This window comes from Rousettus aegyptiacus, unplaced genomic scaffold (genome assembly GCF_014176215.1).
Source record: "Rousettus aegyptiacus isolate mRouAeg1 unplaced genomic scaffold, mRouAeg1.p scaffold_m13_p_16, whole genome shotgun sequence".
Lineage (NCBI taxonomy): Eukaryota > Metazoa > Chordata > Mammalia > Chiroptera > Pteropodidae > Rousettus > Rousettus aegyptiacus.
The window spans coordinates 37,947,435-37,965,333 of NW_023416291.1; the positions used below are offsets into that span (position 1 = coordinate 37,947,435).

Genomic DNA, 17,899 nt, shown 5'->3' on the forward strand with positions numbered 1-17,899 from the left:
GAAGTTTGTACCTTTGACCACCTTCACCTAGTTCCTTCCCCCCACCACTGCCTCTGATAACCACAAATCTGATCTCTCTTTCTAGGAGTGTGGTTTATTTCGATTCCACATATAAATGAGATCATACAGCGGCTGTCTCTCTCTTTCTGGTTTATTTCACTCAGGATAATGCCCTCAAGGTCCATCCATGTTGCCACGACTTGCAGAATTTTCTTCTTTTGTATGGTTGAATAGTATCCCACTGTGTATGTGTATCATATTTTCTTTATCCATTCATTCATCGGTGGACACTTAGGTTGTTTCCGTGGCTTGTCTGTTAGGACTAACGCTGCAGTGAACACGGGGGTGCAGGTATCTTTTCCAGTTAGTATTTCTGTTTCCTTTGAATAGCTATCCAGAAGTGGAATTGCTAGGTCATAAGGTGCTTCTGTGTTTAATTTTTTGAGGAACCTGCATACTTTTTTCCATGAGCTGCCTCCATTTACATTCCCACCACATCCTCGCCAACACTTTTTATCTCATCCTTCTGATGGTGGCCGTTCTAACAGGCAAATGTGGTACCTGATTGTTCCACCTCAGAGATTCTTAACCTTGTCGAGCCGCAGACCTCTTTGTCAGTCTGATGATTTTAAAGGCATAAATTAAAGGACATGAGCTGATGGGGGAAACCAAATGTATTGAAATTGTTATCAAAATATTTTTTAAAGCAGGCTCGCGATGTGGTTTGGTATTGGTTTGTATTTGGTGTAGAGTTTATAACACATTGCCAACAGGACCTGGTGACAAGGCAGATAACTCCTGTAATTTCATGAGAGTGTTAAACTTAAAAAAGACTTTGAATGATATCTGTAAATTGTGTGTGATCTCTGTTGGTGACAGGTGTCCCTGGTTCTGCCCAGACTGCTGCCATTTGCTGCCTCCCTTCGTAATAGAAGAAAATGCTCACTTCCAGTAGAAATGTGGAGAAGTGAAGGGCTAGCCTTTTTCCATTCAAATTCACAGACTCCTTGAATTCTATCCTCAGGAGCCCCAAGGGCCCTGACCCCAAACAGCTGAAACTAAGGGAATATCACAAGTGACTTCTTCAGTTACTCTGTCTAGCAAAACTCGGAGGCGATAGTTGAGGTGATCGCCGGGGTCCTGATGATGGGATTAGTGCTTTCCTAAGAAGAGACACAAGAGAACTTGGTGCGCACTCTCTCGCTCTCGCCTCCTTTTCTTTCATACCTCTCTGTGGTTTTCTCTGTGTTTCTCGCACTCTCTATTTCTCTCCCTCTGTTAATGTCAATTAAGGAAGCAACAAAACAGTGTTTAGTTGGTGATTATATACATACGTTCCTTGACCAATGGTCACTAATGGTTGAAACTGATCTTTGACCTAAGCCCTTTTTCATTCATAGATGTCCTTTTTGGACAACACCAAAACGTCAGATTTGGGGGTACTGTAGGTCACACAGTCATTCAACAAACTTCATCAAATGCCTCCTGTGTGCAGGCACTCTTTTAAGCACCCAGTGAACAGAGGAGACAAAAGTCCCTGTTTGGGATTTTTAACACGCGGTCAAGCAAAATAATTAAGAGATACATGTATTTTTATATTTATATATCTAAAGGGGAACTAGTACCTTAAATATTTCAGGCCTTGTGGACCACGAGGTCTCTGTTGCAACTACTCAGTCGTCTGTCATATCACAACATCAACCATAGAGAAAATACGTAATGAATGGGCGTGGTCGTGTGACAGTAAAACTTCATTTACAAAAACAGGTGGCTGTAGTTTGCCGACTACTGTGTTAGAGGATGCTGAGAGCTCAGGAGAAAAATAAAACAGTAGAGGGGTTGTGGGTTGTCAGGGTGAGAGGCTGCAGTTCTACTAAGACCTGAAGGAAGTGAGGGGGAGCCACTGTAAAGGAAGAGAGACCCAGGTAGATGGGGCCGCCAGTGCACAGGCCCTGAGGCAAGAGTGAGCTTGGCATTCATGAGACAACCCGTGTGGCTGGAGGGGAGCGAATGAGGGTGCGAAGGACCCGATGAGGCCCAGGAAGGCGATCGGACATCTCCTAGACTGAGAGACACTATTATGTATCATTCACACCCAGGCCATTTTGAGAGCGAATGGGGAAGGGAGGACTCCAAAAATAATTACCGGGAATTGCAAGATCAATAACAGGTATAAATTGGAACATATTACATCCCTCATGGCCACTGAAGGGCTTTGTCTCTGTCACAGTCAAATCCACCCCATTTTTATCCCCTGTGCTGTGGAATTGAGTGTTCTCCTGAGCTGACTACTTTTTTTACATCCTCTATATTTTTTCTGAATGAACCATGCTCAAAAAATTAGAGGAAAATAAACCATAAAACAGAAGGCACTTAAGGATTTTACTGGGACTCAGCCATTAATTTGTTTGACAAGTATCGAGCGCTCACTAAGTGCCAGGCACCATGCTAGACACCAGCAGTACTGGAATGAATCAGTACCTCCCTTCGCCTTTGAGCCTCTCACGGGCCAATCATTGTAAATACAAAATACTATGCAAGTGCAGCCAAGGGGTGAAGTAGGAAAAAAATAAGTTGCAGTCCAGAATAACCGGTCTAGCCCCAGCTGTGCCTCCATACCCTGTGTGAACTAAGCAAGCCTTATTGTCTCTCTCAGCCTCAGTTTCCCCATCCATTAGATATGGCAATTGTGGGAATCAAGGAGTATTTTATCAGCTCAGACAGGTTCTACAAAAGTGATAGTGGGTGTCCTACCTGCCTCTCCATTCCCAGGGAAACAGCCTGATCACTGGGACTTGGAATAAGTATGTTTCCCTGTCATTAGTATTATTTAAACAGTCCGCCCACAGGGACATTGAGGGTTTGTATATTGACCATGCAGCCAACACTCAGTACTGTGTGCTGCATGTTGTTCTGGGCACTGAGAAGCTGACGAAGTACCTGTAAACAAGTAAATGCCTAAATCGAAATGTGAAATGTACTGGAAAGGGAATGAGATGCCTGGCTGTGTGGAAGGGAAGAGAAGGCTCTTGGGTTGGAAAGTCCAGGAGGGCTTCTCAGAGGGGGCTCAGTGGAGCTTACGGCTGAGTGAAGAGGCGGAATCAACCAAGTCAAGATCAAGGGGAAATTGGGCTCTCGGCAGAGACTCAGAGAACAAAAACAACTATCTCATTGTTATCATGAATTCCACTGATTTCTCCATAGAACATACAAGAGACATTCTTTTTTCCCATCTGCCTCATGAGCTCTATATAAGGGCCAATGAGAAAGTGACATTTGAGAAAGAAGTGAAGGCGAGAACTAAGGAGATACCAGAGTATATCGGTCAGGAAAGCTAGGTTATGCTGCAGTGGCAGATATCTTCCAGAATCTCTGTGGTTTTAACAACGAATGTCTTTTCCTGCTCACGCTATCTGTCCAGGGCAGGTTGGCAGAGAGAAAGCAACTCTGCTCAACACGGTCACTTGGGACCTAGCTAATGGAGCAGCCACCACATAGAACATTGCCAGCTGGCTGTCCCAGAAGTAAAGATAGCCCTAGAGGGTCCCACACTGACAGTTCCGTGCTCTGGTCCAAAAGTGACGCGGGTATTTCCACTCACTCCTCATTGGCCAGCACTTATGCGGCCCTCAGCTAACCACAGGAAGACCGGGAAGGGCCATCAGCCATATCACCAGAAATATGTAGTGAACGCTAATGGGGAACAGCGTTCCAGACAGCGTGACTCTTTTAAGCTTTTAGAAGGAAGACGAGACGATCTTTAAGACACAGCCTTCCCAGAATTATTAATGATGTTACCAAGTGAGCAAGTTTCCCAAACCCTTCCTCATCCCTGCATCCAGACTCATGCACACCCTACCCTGAACTTCCCAAAGGGGTGAGACACAGGAGGAGAAGCTTGTGCCCTCACATTCTCCACTATCACAAAGCAGCTGTGGCAGCTCCAGTCTTTCCGCTTGTGGAATATATTTCCCATCTTGCTCCTAAGCAAACCCCAGGGAAAGCCCACCTCCAACTTAAAAATGGCACCCAACTCTCTGCCAACTCCTTCTCCATCAGTCGTTGGACCCAGAGCATGGAATCGAATAACTGGGCTAGATTTAGAAAAAGAACAAGTGTCTCTAAAGTCAGGCAGTAGAACCCCAGTCCCCAGGGAGAGAAAAGCAGACAAGGGAGGAAGGAGCAGGGTGCACAGCTTAGGATTGTGGCTGTGGGCTGTTTAGAGAGCTTAGACCCTCTCATTCAGTCATTCAGCAGACATTTATTGAGCACTGCCTGCATGCTTGACATTGTGCTAGGGAATACAGCAGGGCACAAAAAGCACCGTGTTCCAGCCCCTGGGAGAACTGACATTCCAGCAAGGGAGCTGGACAGCACCTAGGAGAGGAAAGTAAAGTATAGAGGAGGAGAAGTGATGAGGGAAAAAATAGAGTAGGCAGTGGGATTAGAAATGAAGGATGAAGTGTGAAGGGCCATCAGAGAAGGTAACATCTGAGCAGAGACCTGAAGGAAGTGACAGAGGAGCCATGTAGGAATCTGGAGGAAGGGCATTTCAGGCAGCGGCAGCATCATGTGCAAAGGCCCTGGGGTGGGACTGTGCTTGGTGCATCTGAGGTGCCATAAGGAGGCCATGTGGCTGGAGCAGAGTGATGATGGAGGGGGGAGACTGAGAGGAGATGTGGACAGATGCTCAGTGACTGGATCATTTTCGGTGGCTGCCATAACAAAGGACCACAGCTGGGTGCCTCAGAAAAACAGAAACATAGCCTCTCACAGTCCTGGAGGCCAGGAGTCTGGAATCCAAGTATCAGCGGGACCACACTCCCTTGGACTCTGGGCAGAACTTTTTCTTAACTCTTCCCAGCTCCTGTCAATGCTTGGCATTCTTTGGCTCAAGGGTGTGTGTCCCTTCCATCTCTTCCTTCATTGTCACATGGCCATCCTCTCCCTCGTGTATCTCTGTCTTCACCTGGCATTTTTCTCTTCTTAAAAGGACACTGGTCATATTGAATTAGGGCCTACCTTCATGACCTCATCTTAACTTGATGGCAGCTGCAAACACTGTATTTCCAGATAAGGTCATGTTCACAGGTAGTAGGGGTTAGGAACTATCACATCTTTGGGGGGACACAATGCAACCCACAGCAGAGACCATGGGCATGAGACGTGACCTCTCTGTGCCTCAGTTTCCCCACCCAGGACAATGAGAAGTAGATACGTACCAACTTTTGGGATGCATGAGAGGATTAAGTGAGCTCAGGTAGACCTTATACCTGGCACTGTGGGTGTCTGTTATGCTGAGCAACATGTCACACAGATCACAGGGTCTGCTAGGGGGCTGGGGTGTGGGCAGAGTCTGAGACGGGAGGGGGCTGCCTCATCAACAAGGGGCCTGAGCCTCCTCTCCCTGTTCAGTTCTACCCCCACTCCACCACTCTGTTTCCATCCCAAGCCTGCTTCCCCAGAGAGCTCAGACTTTTTCTTCTGTGGGCCAGAGCAAGCTTCTGTTCTTATGACTAAATTTGTTCTTCCAGAACCTTCTAGAAGAAAGCATCAGAATTTGGGGGCTTGTTAGAACAAGGGAATGTTCTGGAGGCTGGCACATTCATTGTCCCCGGAGCCTATCTGTGTCTGTGAGGATGACTTTGTTTGGTTAGTTCTCGAATTTTTTTATAGTGGAGGGGATGGGGTGGGGGTGGGAGGACACAATATTTATCATCTTAACAATTTTCAGGTGTCCAGTTCACTAGTATTAAGTGCGTTCACATTTTGGGGCCATCATCACCACTATTCATCTCTAGAACTTTTTCAGCTTCCCAAACTGAAACTCTTGTTCCCTCTAAACTCTAACTTCCCATTGCCCTTTACCCAGCCCCTGGCACCCACCATTCTACTTTCTGTCTCTATGATTCTGACGCCTTTAGGGACCTCACATAAGTGGAACCGTACAGTATTTGTCCTTTCGTGACTGGTTTATTTCTCTTAACATAATGTCCTCAAGGTTTATCCATGTTGTAGCATGTGTCAGAATTTTCTTCCTCTTTAAATAAAGTTGACTTTCTTAAAAAAATAAAAATAAAAAACTTTTTTTATTAAAGTAAAATAAACATTCAGATAATAAGTGAGGAGCTTGGTAGATTTTCACAAACAAAACACCCCTGTTTGACCAGCATCCAGATCAGAAAACAGAACCTTCTCAGCTCCAGAACCCACCCTCCCTAATGCCCCCATCCAAGCTGCCACCCTCTCCAAAGGACGCCCCATCTGGACCTCAAGCATCATCAACTAGTCTGCCTATTTTTATACTTCACATGAATAGAATTGTGCATGTACACTCCTTTCCGTCTGGCTTCCTGTGCTTGGCACCTCTGAGGTTTCGTGTGATGAGCGGCAGTCATTCACTGCGCTATATTCCACGTATTCATCCTAAGGATTTGGATCGCTCCCAGTTTGGAGCAATCACGAAGATCACTCTGTGAACATTCTTGCTGGTGCCTTTGGCATGTTCAGGTTCACACTCCCAGGAGTGGAATTTTCAGGTGATAATGAAGGTGCGTGATTAACTTTAGTAGGAATTCTCAACCTGTTTTTCAAAGTGGTTGTACCATGAATTATGTGTTAAATTGTGTCCCCGGAATGAGAAATTCATATATTGAAGTCCTATAACCCCCAATACCTCAGATTGTGACCTTATTTGGAAATGGGGTCATTGCAGAAGTAGTTAGTTACACTAAGATGAGGTCATTAGGGTAGACCCTAATCCAGTATGACTGGTGTTCTTATAAAAGGGGATCTGGACAGACATTCACACAGGGAGAGAGCATCATGTTAAAATGAAGGCGGAGATCAGGGTGATACATCTATAAGCCAAGAGACACAAAAGATTGTCAGCAAACCCCCAGATGCCAGGAGAGAGGCCTGTCATATACTCTCCCTCACAGACCCCAGAAGGAAACAACCCTGCCAACACCTTGAGCTTTCAGAACTATGATATAAATTTCTGTTTTAAGCCACCCAGTTTGTGGTCCTTTGTTAGCAGCCACAGGAAACTCGTATACCGTGTTACCCTCCCATCAGCAGCATGTGAGGATTCCAGCTCCTCCACAGACTCACCAACACTTGGTAGTGTCAGCCTTTCTCATGTTAGCTTTTCTGCTAGGCATCAGTAGCACTGAATGTACTTTTAAAGGTGAGCTTTTAAAGCCACATGTGGGAGACCCACATTCTACAGATGCCACAGAGCTGGTGACTCACCAGAAGGCTCCACCTTCTCTGGCTGCTGAAGCTGAAGATTCCCCAGCACAGAGGTTAAGTCCACAGGTTCTGGGGTCAGCTGCCTGGTTCAAATCCCCGGTTTACCACTGTCTGGCTCTGTGACCTTTTTGCTGACAATTTTGTCTTTCTGGGCCACAGTTTCTTCAATTGCAAAATGAGCATCTTGATAACAGGGGTATCATGAGGATCAAATGATTAAACGAGCTAATATAAATAATGTGCTTAGAAGACTTCCTAGCACACAGTAAGCACTTTATGTAAGTGCTGGGTTTTCTCTCTCTCTCTCCATCTCTCTCTCCTTCTCTTTCCTCCCCACCTTGATTTTCTTCCCCTCTTCTTACTTACTTCTTGCCACAGTATTCTGTTCTCCATATCAGAATATAGTGTTTTATATGTGGACTTCTCCCTCACTGAAAAATCGAGCTGGGGACTTCTGGGGATTTTTTGTGGTTGCTATTGAGGCAGCAGAAAAGAGAGAAGGGAGACACTTGAGGAAAGGCTCATAGCCCTGCTGTGAGGCTTAGTGATTTAAGCTAGCCCTCAGACCCTGCCACCATGCATCTCCTCTAAGGAAAAGGTATGACTGTCGAGGAGAAGGGAGGGAACCAGGGGTTCATGTCTTCATTTCGATAGGCTTTGCTTTTTTCCTTCTCCTTCTGGAGTCTGGTCTGAGACACTCTCCTGAAAGTTATGTTGGTTCCCCAGTCCTGTGAGGACTACATGGTTAGGAGGGGCTTTGTCCTCCTAATGGTACTTCTAGGTTTCCCCCACTGGCCGATTCTGCGCTTCATTTCTCCCTCTGGGCTGCCAGAGCTCCAGAACTCCACAGGTCAAGGACATTAGGGAAACAGAGCCCCAGAAGGACCAGGACTCCTCCTACCCCAACCTGCCAGGTCAGACCTGCTCCCACCCAGTGCTCATCTGCTTTCCCTCCTCGCCTCCCACAGAGCAACGATGCCTCAGGGAACACTTGGAACTGGTTGTACTTCATCCCTCTCATCATCATTGGCTCCTTTTTTATGCTGAACCTCGTGCTGGGTGTGCTGTCAGGGTAAGTCTTTGCTACTCCCCAATTCCACTCTCCCTTTTCGTCTTCTTACGGGAGGAGGCCATCAAGCTTTGTTTTCATTCTCCAGGCAGAGAACAGGCCTCTTCCCTTACCTTGGGTTAGCCAGACCATTATTAGCAAGCCATGTACAACTGTGTAGGTTGTGTACTGCTGGGGGACCCAGGGAGGGACTCCTGGCAGCTGAAATCCATCCCAGCCTACACTCACCACACTGTGCCCCTGGCATTGACCTACCTCTGCCCAGGGGAAGGAGAGCTTCTTTCCAATTCTGACTTCTCATTCAGAAGGTTTTCCCACATATTTCAGACCCACAACCCACCACACAATAAAATGCTATAGAACTTTACTTCCTGTAATTTACATTCAAAAACCCAATAGGTTTGGGTTTCCCCCTTGCCCTGTTTTCCAAATATAAAATTATAGCCTACAATCAAATATGTATTTTTATGACAACATCATTCCCACTCCCCAGGATTGATTTTTTGGCTTAATCATAAATGAGTTTCATTTTTCTTACCAACGAGATGTCTAGGGACTGGTATGGTGGCTTTATGGTGCCATCAGATTTCCACTCCGACATCCTTCTCAGAGTAGAAGGATGCCTTTCAATCTTATGGATGCCTCATGGTCTCAAGATGGCTGCCTCATGCTCACAAGATGGCCATCCCACATTTCAAACAGAAAGAGGAAGGAGGGAAACAGGAAGAAGTGGGGCCTATACCAGGGAAGTGTGGCTGCTGCAGAAACCTTCAGCTTGTGCCTCATTCGCCTACCTTAAAACAGGGCTGAAAATATTCTGTAGCCAGGAGCACAGAGAATGAGAAAGGGGTATGCGGCTAGCAATGGTTGGCATGGCATGCTTTATGGTTTTGCTTTTTTCTCTGTCTGGGTGCAGTTGTTGGGAAATGTGGGAATCTGTCAGAAATACCCACGCCCAGAATATTCTTATTTTCTCCCAGAAGACCCGATAACACTTGTTGAAATCTTTTGCCCCTCCGGAACTTCCGAAACCCCACGTACATACACGTATCCCAACTCCCTGAAATTTATTGAGCAGCCAGGCCTCTCATTTTTGTGCTTTTTCTTTTGTGCTTCTGCAGAGAGTTTGCCAAAGAAAGGGAGCGGGTGGAAAACCGGCGGGCTTTTCTGAAGCTGAGGCGGCAGCAACAGATCGAACGAGAGCTCAATGGGTACATGGAGTGGATCTCAAAAGCAGGTGAGGCCCTTTCATCCTGGGGCGCAAGAATTGACATCCCAGGCCACAGGGCACACAGAGTCATGCATGCAGTTTGGAGACATATGAGTCGAGGATCATGATGGGAGGAGAAAGAGGGCCAAACTGGTAGTCTCGATTTTTAGCAACGAGAATCCAGAGTGTGGTAGTAAACCCTCTGGGATAAAGCCAGAATAGGACAGTGCATAATGGATATGAGCTCCAAAACCATGCTCTGATTTACGTCCCAGCTCTGCCACCTCCTAGCAATGCACCTCGCCTCCCTGTGTCTCAGTTTCCTCATCTGTCAACCAAAGATAATGATAGTACCTACCTCATCAGTCTGTTTGGGAATTCAGTGAGATAACCCAAGCTAAGGCACTTAAGAAGAGCAGTACCTGACATACAGTGAACACATGTTTATTTGTTCAGCCATTCAGCAGACACTTAGGCGGCACACACTGTGTGCCAGGCACTGTTCTAGGAATAGCAGTGAACAAAACAGACCGAATCCCTGCCCACAGGGCTCAGATATCCTAGTGAGACAGACAGAAAATAAACAAATACACATAATGTTGGGTGCTGCCAAATGCTGAGAAGGAAAATAAAACAGGATAAATTTAAAATATGTTTAATTAAAAATAAAGCAGGGAATGAGGCAGAAAATGGTCAGAGGAGGTGGAGTGAGCAGAGAGGGTCTCTCTGAGGAGGTGACATCTGGGCAGACACCTGAAGGAAGCATGTGGATGTCTAGGGGAGGGGCACTCCAGGCTGCACAAAGGCCCTAAGGTAGGAGCAGAGTTGAGTCATAGCAAGGAAGCCAGTGTGGCTGGAGCAGAGTGAGTGAGGGAGAGAGTGGAGGCAAGGAAGGCAGTGAGGTGGTGGGGGCTGGATCAGGCAAAACCGTAGAGGCTGCAGTAAGGATGCTGGTTTTTATTTTGAGGGAGGTGGGAATAATTTCATTATTTCTACTGTAGCTGAAGAGGGGCTGGGAGTCAGAAATAACTGAGCAGCATGTTTTTGGCTGATTGAGCTGTCGCCATCAGCAAGGGGAGAGTGGAGGTGGCCAGGTGGACCCTTCTTTCTAGTCCAAGGGAACTCATCCCCAGGGAAGCCCTCCGGACGCTAGAGCTTAACTTTGTGCTCTTCCTCCTCAGAAGAGGTGATCCTCGCCGAGGATGAAACCGACGGGGAGCAGAGGCACCCCTTTGATGGTAACTGTCCTGAACCTGGCTCAGGGGAGGGTCCTAGGACAGAAGGGAAGCTAGGCCACTTGGTCCAAAGGGCCTCCAGGAGATGGATGTTCAGGGCCCAGGTGACGCCAAGAACAAACTTGAGACCGGATCAGGCTCAGGAGACATGGCAAATGGCAGGAATCTGCCTCCTTGAGGTGTTTCTGGACCTTGGCAGAGAGTTTGAATCTTCCAACCTGCCCTTTCCACCCTGACCATGTGCCCAGCATCTTCTGCTTTGTGCCTGTTTTTCTCATCTGCAAAATGGGCATGACCATAATAGTACCCACCTTGCTGGGTTGTTTATGAAGGTTACATTAATTCTTGCAAATGCCCAGAACAGTGCCTGGCTCAGGGTTGGTACCCTTTGTGTTTGCTAAATTAAGAAAATTAATAATCATAATTTAACCAATAATCCAGCTTACTGTTAAGGACAGTTGGCTTACTTGTCATAAAATTGACTAGACGGAACAAACAATAGGTTTTGATTAAAAATATCAGAAGTGAGAAGGAAATAAAGGATCTGGGACTCCATCTCCATAGGTTACTATTTGCGGGGAGGGGAAGAGATTACCCACAGGGTGTCTAACTCACTTTATTGGAAATGGGTGGCTCAGCTTGTTGTCCCCTGGAAAGCTCTTGGAAAAGTGGAGATTAAATCCTGAGTACAGGCATCCACGGTCCCAGCCTACCTAGCAAGTATGCTGAAGTCAAGGGGTAGACAATCTTCACAAGGATCATTGTTCCAGAGCCCAGTCCCAGGGCTCCCAGAGGAGAAACAGTGGCTGAGATCCCAGACTTAGATTGAACGGACTCGATTCTCGTCTTTTCTGTTTGGGCCAAGTCCTGTGACCTCCCTGAGCCCCCAGTCTGCACATCTGTAAAGTGGATGTAATATTACTTTCCATCAAACTGGATTGCCATAAGGGTTAAATCCGATGACACATAGAATGTCCCTGACAGAGCTCCTGGCCCCAAGGACACACCTGGTCGGTACCATTGTTGTTGCAAAAAGGGTCACGTCTTTTTCTCTTGCTATGTTTCCATTGTTGGAGCTCTGCGGAGAGCCACCATAAAGAAGAGCAAGACAGACCTGCTCAACCCCGAGGAGGCCGAGGGTCAGCTTGCCGATATCGCCTCTGTGGGTGAGTCTCTCCTTCTGTTTGTCGCCAGTCGTCCGAGAGGTAGGACCAGAAGGCTCGAGCACCAGGTTGCCAGGATTTGGGTCTTAGCTCTGTCCCTTTGCATTTGTGTATCCTGGGCAGATGACATGATGGTGGGAATAACAAGAGTGCCTGTCTTCTAATATCATTGTGAAGATTAAGCTAAATAATCCACAGAAAGCATTTAGAACAGCATCTGGTAAAGAATAAGCTCCCAGTAATGTTGCCTGATATTTTTCATTATTATTCATGAGTAATATTATTATTCAACAAGACTCATTGAAGGGCTGCTCTTACTAGGTGCCCAGTTGCAAGCAAGACAGAGACCATATCCCTACCCAGGTGGAGCTTGCCATTCAGTGCAAGAAATAGATCTTAAACAGTCACACAAACCTGCCGTGATAATGGCACTGCGGAGGAGATGTCCTGGGCTTGGCCTGCTCTGGAGAGTGGACATAGTCAGGGAAGTCTTCTCAGAAGAGGTGACATTGAAGCTGGAACCGAAGGCTGAGCAGTTGCTCACCATGGCAGTAAAAGCAGAGAGAACCATGTAGAAGACTGTGCTCAGATTATTGCTCTTGGTCGTTGCAGAGGGCAGTTTGAAGTGGGAGACACTTACCCTTTACCTGCTCACCGATCTTGAGACTGTGCTGCTTTTGACCTTCTCCAGGGAGAATATCTTATTTTTTGAACTAGGAAAGAGAGAAGGGGAAGGACGTGGAGGGGAAGAGAAGGGAGAAATGAAGGAAACGAAGGATGGAATTAAATATACGTACACGTTTCTAATCCACAGGCACCAACTGTTTTAGACTTTGCTTTTTTCACTCATCCCAAGTTAATCGTCCAACTATTGAGTTTCTGCATAATTTCCATCGCGGTCCCCATCCTCTGTAAGGGTGGCTACTCTAGATTTGCTCGGCTATGGCTCTATTATGTGGCATTTGAGCTGTTTCCAATATTTGCTCTTACGAGGAGCACTGCTGTGAACATTTATGTACAATTATTCCCCCACCCTTTGGGCGTGTTTCCTTGGGGATAATTATAGGATCAAAGATATTAACAGCTTTTCAACTCATTATTCACAGAACCCTTATGAGTTTCAAAAACACTTATTCCATTTATAAACCTGCCAAGCACACACACATTCACAGATTTCCCACCCCGGCCATTGTGTATTACCCATTTCCCTTCCTTTCCCAATGAAGTCGGTTTGTAATGATACCTTAAAGTTTGTTTTCATTTGCATTTTTAACTTCTAGCCAAAACACATTCTTTTCCTTGTAATGATGAACTAGTCCTGTTTTTACTTGTGGGCACATCTGTTTCTCTCCTTCCAGCAAGTTCAAGGATTGTAGCACTCCATCATTGCTCAGTGCATTTGATTAATTATGTCTGTCCTACGTGTTTTCCCAATTAGGTTGCTTCCACTTTTTAAAATTTGTTATATTTTGACAGGCAAACATTTTTGTCCATACCCCTTTTATTAAATACCAGGCACTAATAAAGTTGGGGAACCCAAGTCAGGATCTCCTCCATGAATAAGATTGAATACCTGCTCTTAATAAACAGGGAGAGACGATTTTTCATTAATGACTTGAGAAAAGATGAAAAAGTAACACTAACTAATGTCAGCAAAGATGTGGCGAATGAGCATTGTCATATGCTGTTGGCAGGAGTGTTAATTTGCAGTGTTTCTCATGTACAGTTTGGCATTATTTAATTCTAGATGTTTATATTCTTTGACCTGGCATTTTCACTTCGAAACATTTCTTCCCGTGTGCAAAAAATCTGTGTGAAGCCTCCTTTAAACAGCATTGTTTCTGGCATTCGAAAAGTTATAAACCAGAAACAACGCATATGCCCTAAAATGGGAAGATGGTTAAAGAAATTATAGCATTTACATACCATGTAATACTGTGCAGCATTTACATACTATAGAGTACTGTGCAGCCAGGAAGATATCGAGGTTGCTACTGGCATGGAAATATGTTCGAAATATATTTTTCTATGAAAAAAGTAAGTCACACAACTTATGTAAAATGTATGCTCTATTTTTAAACAATATTAAAGAATGTATCGACATAAGAAACATCCAAACCCATAGAGAATTTTTACAAAAGATTATTTGAGCCAAACTGATGGTGATGACAGAAAGCAAGATTTCAAATGCTCCAGAGAGTAGCAATTTGCAGCTTCTTATTCGCATTTGGGATTAAGGAGGGGACATAAGGAAGATTACATGAAGGTGGGGGAAAGCAAGGAGGGGATCGGATTATGAGATCATTAACAAGATTATGTGCTCCCTTGAGGGTGGTTATGCTTCTGAGGGGTCTGAAAAAGAGGCATTTCAAAGGTGTGTTAACCTAGACGCATAAGAACAACAGACAGGGCTTGCGTAAGGCAAAGTAAACCTTTTACTAAAGGGGTTATGTGCCTGGGGTGTGACTCCCGACCATAAATTCCAGTTAGGCATTTATGATCAGATCACCCCATGAGTTAAATTTATTAGAGTGCCCCTTTTTCATCCACAGTATAAGAGGTTCTTGAAGATACAGAAACTGGAGGATTGCAAGGGATTTTCACGTTTTACATGACATTTTTCTGGAAGGTATGAATTAGTGACGTGTTACTTTTGAAATCGGAAAAGTAATCAGGTTAAAGTTACTTAGAAGCAACAGAGACTAATTATAAGGAATCTCATGCTGTACAGAGCAGGGAGGAATTTGGTGGAAAAGCAAAGACAGCTTCGTGAAGGAGGCATTTTTAAACTAGCTTTCACGGGGAGTGGGGAGAGTTATTCATTCTCTAGAGCCAGGATAATAACGCAGACTGCGTGATTTAAACAACGGATATTTATTTTCTCACGGTTCTGGAAGTTTGAGATGAAGGCGTCAATAGGGTCGGCTTCTTTTGAGGCCTCGCTCCTTGGCTCGTGGATACCCGTCTTCTCCCCGCGTCTTTACACAGTCTTCCCTCGGCGTGCCTGTGCCCTGATCCCCACTTCTTATAAGGACGACAGTCATACTGGATTAGAGCCCAAAGTCATGACCTCGTTTTTGTTTACTTACCTCTTTAAGGGCCTTGTCTCCAAATACGTCACATTTCGAGGTCACGGGGGTTAAGTCTTCAACATGCGGATTTGGTGGGACACAGTTCAGCTCGGAACATGGGGTCAATCGTCTCCTATGTGTCTGTCTCCTCTCCTCATAAGGACACTAGCCATCGGGTTTAGGGCCCACTCTCATCGAGTCTGACCTCATCGTAACTAAATGACACCTGCAAAGACCCTCCTTCACATCCATGGGTCCCGGTGTCGGGACTTCAGCACGTCCCTTTTGAGCGACACAGTTTAACCCACAACTTGGGCGGCACCTATTTCAATTTACAGAGAATTTTAAGGGCATCTGAATTGCCAAAAATCCCCAGGTTAAGCCTTGATGGTGACATACTGCTGTCCTCACCATGGAACATTCCAGACTGGTGCTGGTCTCTCTGGCTCTTGACCCCTTGAATGGGGCTGCTCTGGACTGAGATGTGCCTCATAATAACATATTGGATTTGGAAAACTTAGTACCCCCCAAAAAGTATAAAATTTTTCTTTAATATATTTTATATTGATTCCATGTTGAAATAATAATATTTTGGAAATATTGAGTTTCATAAAGTATCTTGCTAAAATTATTTTTAAAATCTAAGGGTTGCCTGCAATTACAATTTCAGACCACAGAGGAACATTAGAGACAAAAATATATAGAAAAAGGGAGCGTGAATCAAAGGAAACATGAAATGCAATAAGTAGAGATGATGGTGCGCAGCTAATAGGGGAGACTGGCACATAGTAGGCTTTCAATTAGTATTTACTTCCCTCTCCCTTCCCAATGAGAGCGGTATGCCTGTTGCCGGTCTAGTGATCAGGAAAGACTTCCTTGATGAGTTGGCATGTGGACTGGGTCTTGGTATCAGCTCTTGGGGTTCGATAGGAGATTTTATGCCCAATAATCATAATATGCATTAATAACACATCATGTTACTGTGTATTAACTATTAACCTGCTGATTCCTCCCAATAGCCCTGTGAGGTAGGATGTGTCATTGATTTACAGATAGAGGCACAGAGTCCCAAGATGCAAGGTGACTTGCCCAAGGTCACTCACTGGTTGATGATAAAGCCAGGAGCCAGGTTTTCAATGTATTTCTAGCAGAAATAAGAGGTTGGAGAGCTCCTGCCCACTGTGAGATCAAGCTCTCCCTTTCTCCCTCCCCTCCCTCCCTCCACGCGCTTGCTCGTTCTCCTGCTCTCTCTCTCTCCCCTTCTCTCGGTCATGGAGGCTCCCTCCATGACCTCTGAGACCTTCAAGAATCTCATTCTTCTCTGCCCTGCCCTGTGGACGCCTGCAGCACTTTTGGGAAGCTGCAGGGACCAGACATATTCCAACTGGGAAGGGCCACATGGCGCTTCCCTGGGTTCTCAAGGCCTCTGGGGTCACCGGGCCTGGCCAACTGCTGCTGGGTGGGAATGTGCCCCTCTTCCTGGCTACATGTTCCAGGAATGGGTGAACACAGGCTCTGAACCGACTTAATGCTTCTTAACAGTCACCAGACCTCTCTCAGCCTTCGTTTCCTTAGCTGTAAAATGGGGTTAATGATGGTCCCTACTTCCCATGGTTGCAATGAGGAGCAAGCAGTTTATCGTGTAGAATGTATCCTCCGCCGTGCCTGGTGCCTGCTAAATGTCCAAGAAGAGTCAGCTATTATTTTCATTTGTGAGAAGCTGAAATCCATATTTTATGGAAAATATCCCAGTTTTTAAATGTGGACCAATAATTTCAACTTTTGCAAACCCAGGACGAACCAGTATGGCCCCTGGGATGCCAACTTGCAACCTCCGTTTAGAATTTTGCCAATAGGAAGTAGTGTCCTGCAAGATGTTTGCTGTGTCTGGTGCTTGGCCGGTGGGTTGGGGTTGATGAACATGCTGGATGAATGGACAGGTGACTGGGCAAATGAAGGAATGAAGGAATGGATGGACCAATGAATGAATGAATGAATGATGAATGAACAAATGAGCACACTAATGAATGAGTAAACTGATGAATAAATGAAAGAATGAACCAACAAAGAACAATAAACACAAATGCAATTGAAGGTTTTCAAGAAGAGGTATTTTAGAAGATAAAATCAATATCTGAAACTGAACTCTGGCCCTCCCCCCAAACCTATCCTTCTCTGTGGATGGCAACTCTATCCCTGCAGGTACTCGAGCCAAAAACCTGGGCTCCTCCCTCCCTCTCACACCCACACTCTATTCATCAGCAGATGTTGAAATTTACCTTAAATAATACGTCCCAGATCCGCCTACTCGCCACTCTTCTCAGCCACCAGAGTCCGGCCCCCATCATCACCTGCTTGCTGGTGCACCAGCCTTTTCCCTGATCACACAGCTCCTGTCTGTGCCCTCCGAGGTGTGTTCTTCCCTCAGCCACCAGAGGGCATCCGTGAGCACCTGAGTCAGAGCTCATCTCCCCTCTGCTCAGAGCTCTCCATGGCTCCCACCTCACTCAGAGCAAAAGCCAAAGTCCTCCCTCAGCTCACAAGGCCTGTCACGACCTGCCTTGTCACCTACCTGTCCTTACCTCTTCCCTCTGTCCACCTCAACCACTCTACTCTAGCCACACTGATCTCTTTCTGTTGTTTCCCAAATGTGTCTGGCAGGCGCATTTCTACCTCAGGACATTTGCACTTGCTATTTACACAGCCTAAGACTCTAAGGTGACTCATGTCAGTACCCTCACCTTGACCACTTGATTTACTACTGCAGCCTGTCCGGTGGTCCCTCCTGAGGCTCCCAATCCCTTTATTCTGCTCTATTTTTTTCCAAAGTACTTTTTACCTTCTATCACACTATTAGTTATTGTGTTATGTTTGCTGTCTATCTCCCTCACTGCGGC

At 45.7% G+C, this 17,899-nt stretch overlaps 1 protein-coding gene across 20 annotated transcripts in view; it reads left to right on the plus strand.

Annotated features, from left to right (window-relative positions):
* Nucleotides 1-17,899, plus strand: part of CACNA1A (calcium voltage-gated channel subunit alpha1 A) — a 279,186-nt gene that overhangs the window by 179,734 nt on the left and 81,553 nt on the right. For 17 of the 20 annotated variants that reach the window (XM_016162054.2, XM_016162052.2, XM_016162063.2 and 14 more), the window contains 4 exons: nucleotides 8,223-8,326; nucleotides 9,445-9,560; nucleotides 10,715-10,771; nucleotides 11,839-11,934. In XM_016162054.2, the coding sequence (XP_016017540.1) occupies nucleotides 8,223-8,326; nucleotides 9,445-9,560; nucleotides 10,715-10,771; nucleotides 11,839-11,934 (373 nt within the window). The remainder of the gene's footprint in view (nucleotides 1-8,222; nucleotides 8,327-9,444; nucleotides 9,561-10,714; nucleotides 10,772-11,838; nucleotides 11,935-17,899) is intronic. The other 3 variants (XM_016162058.2, XM_016162062.2, XM_016162055.2) reach the window with 2 other exon arrangements.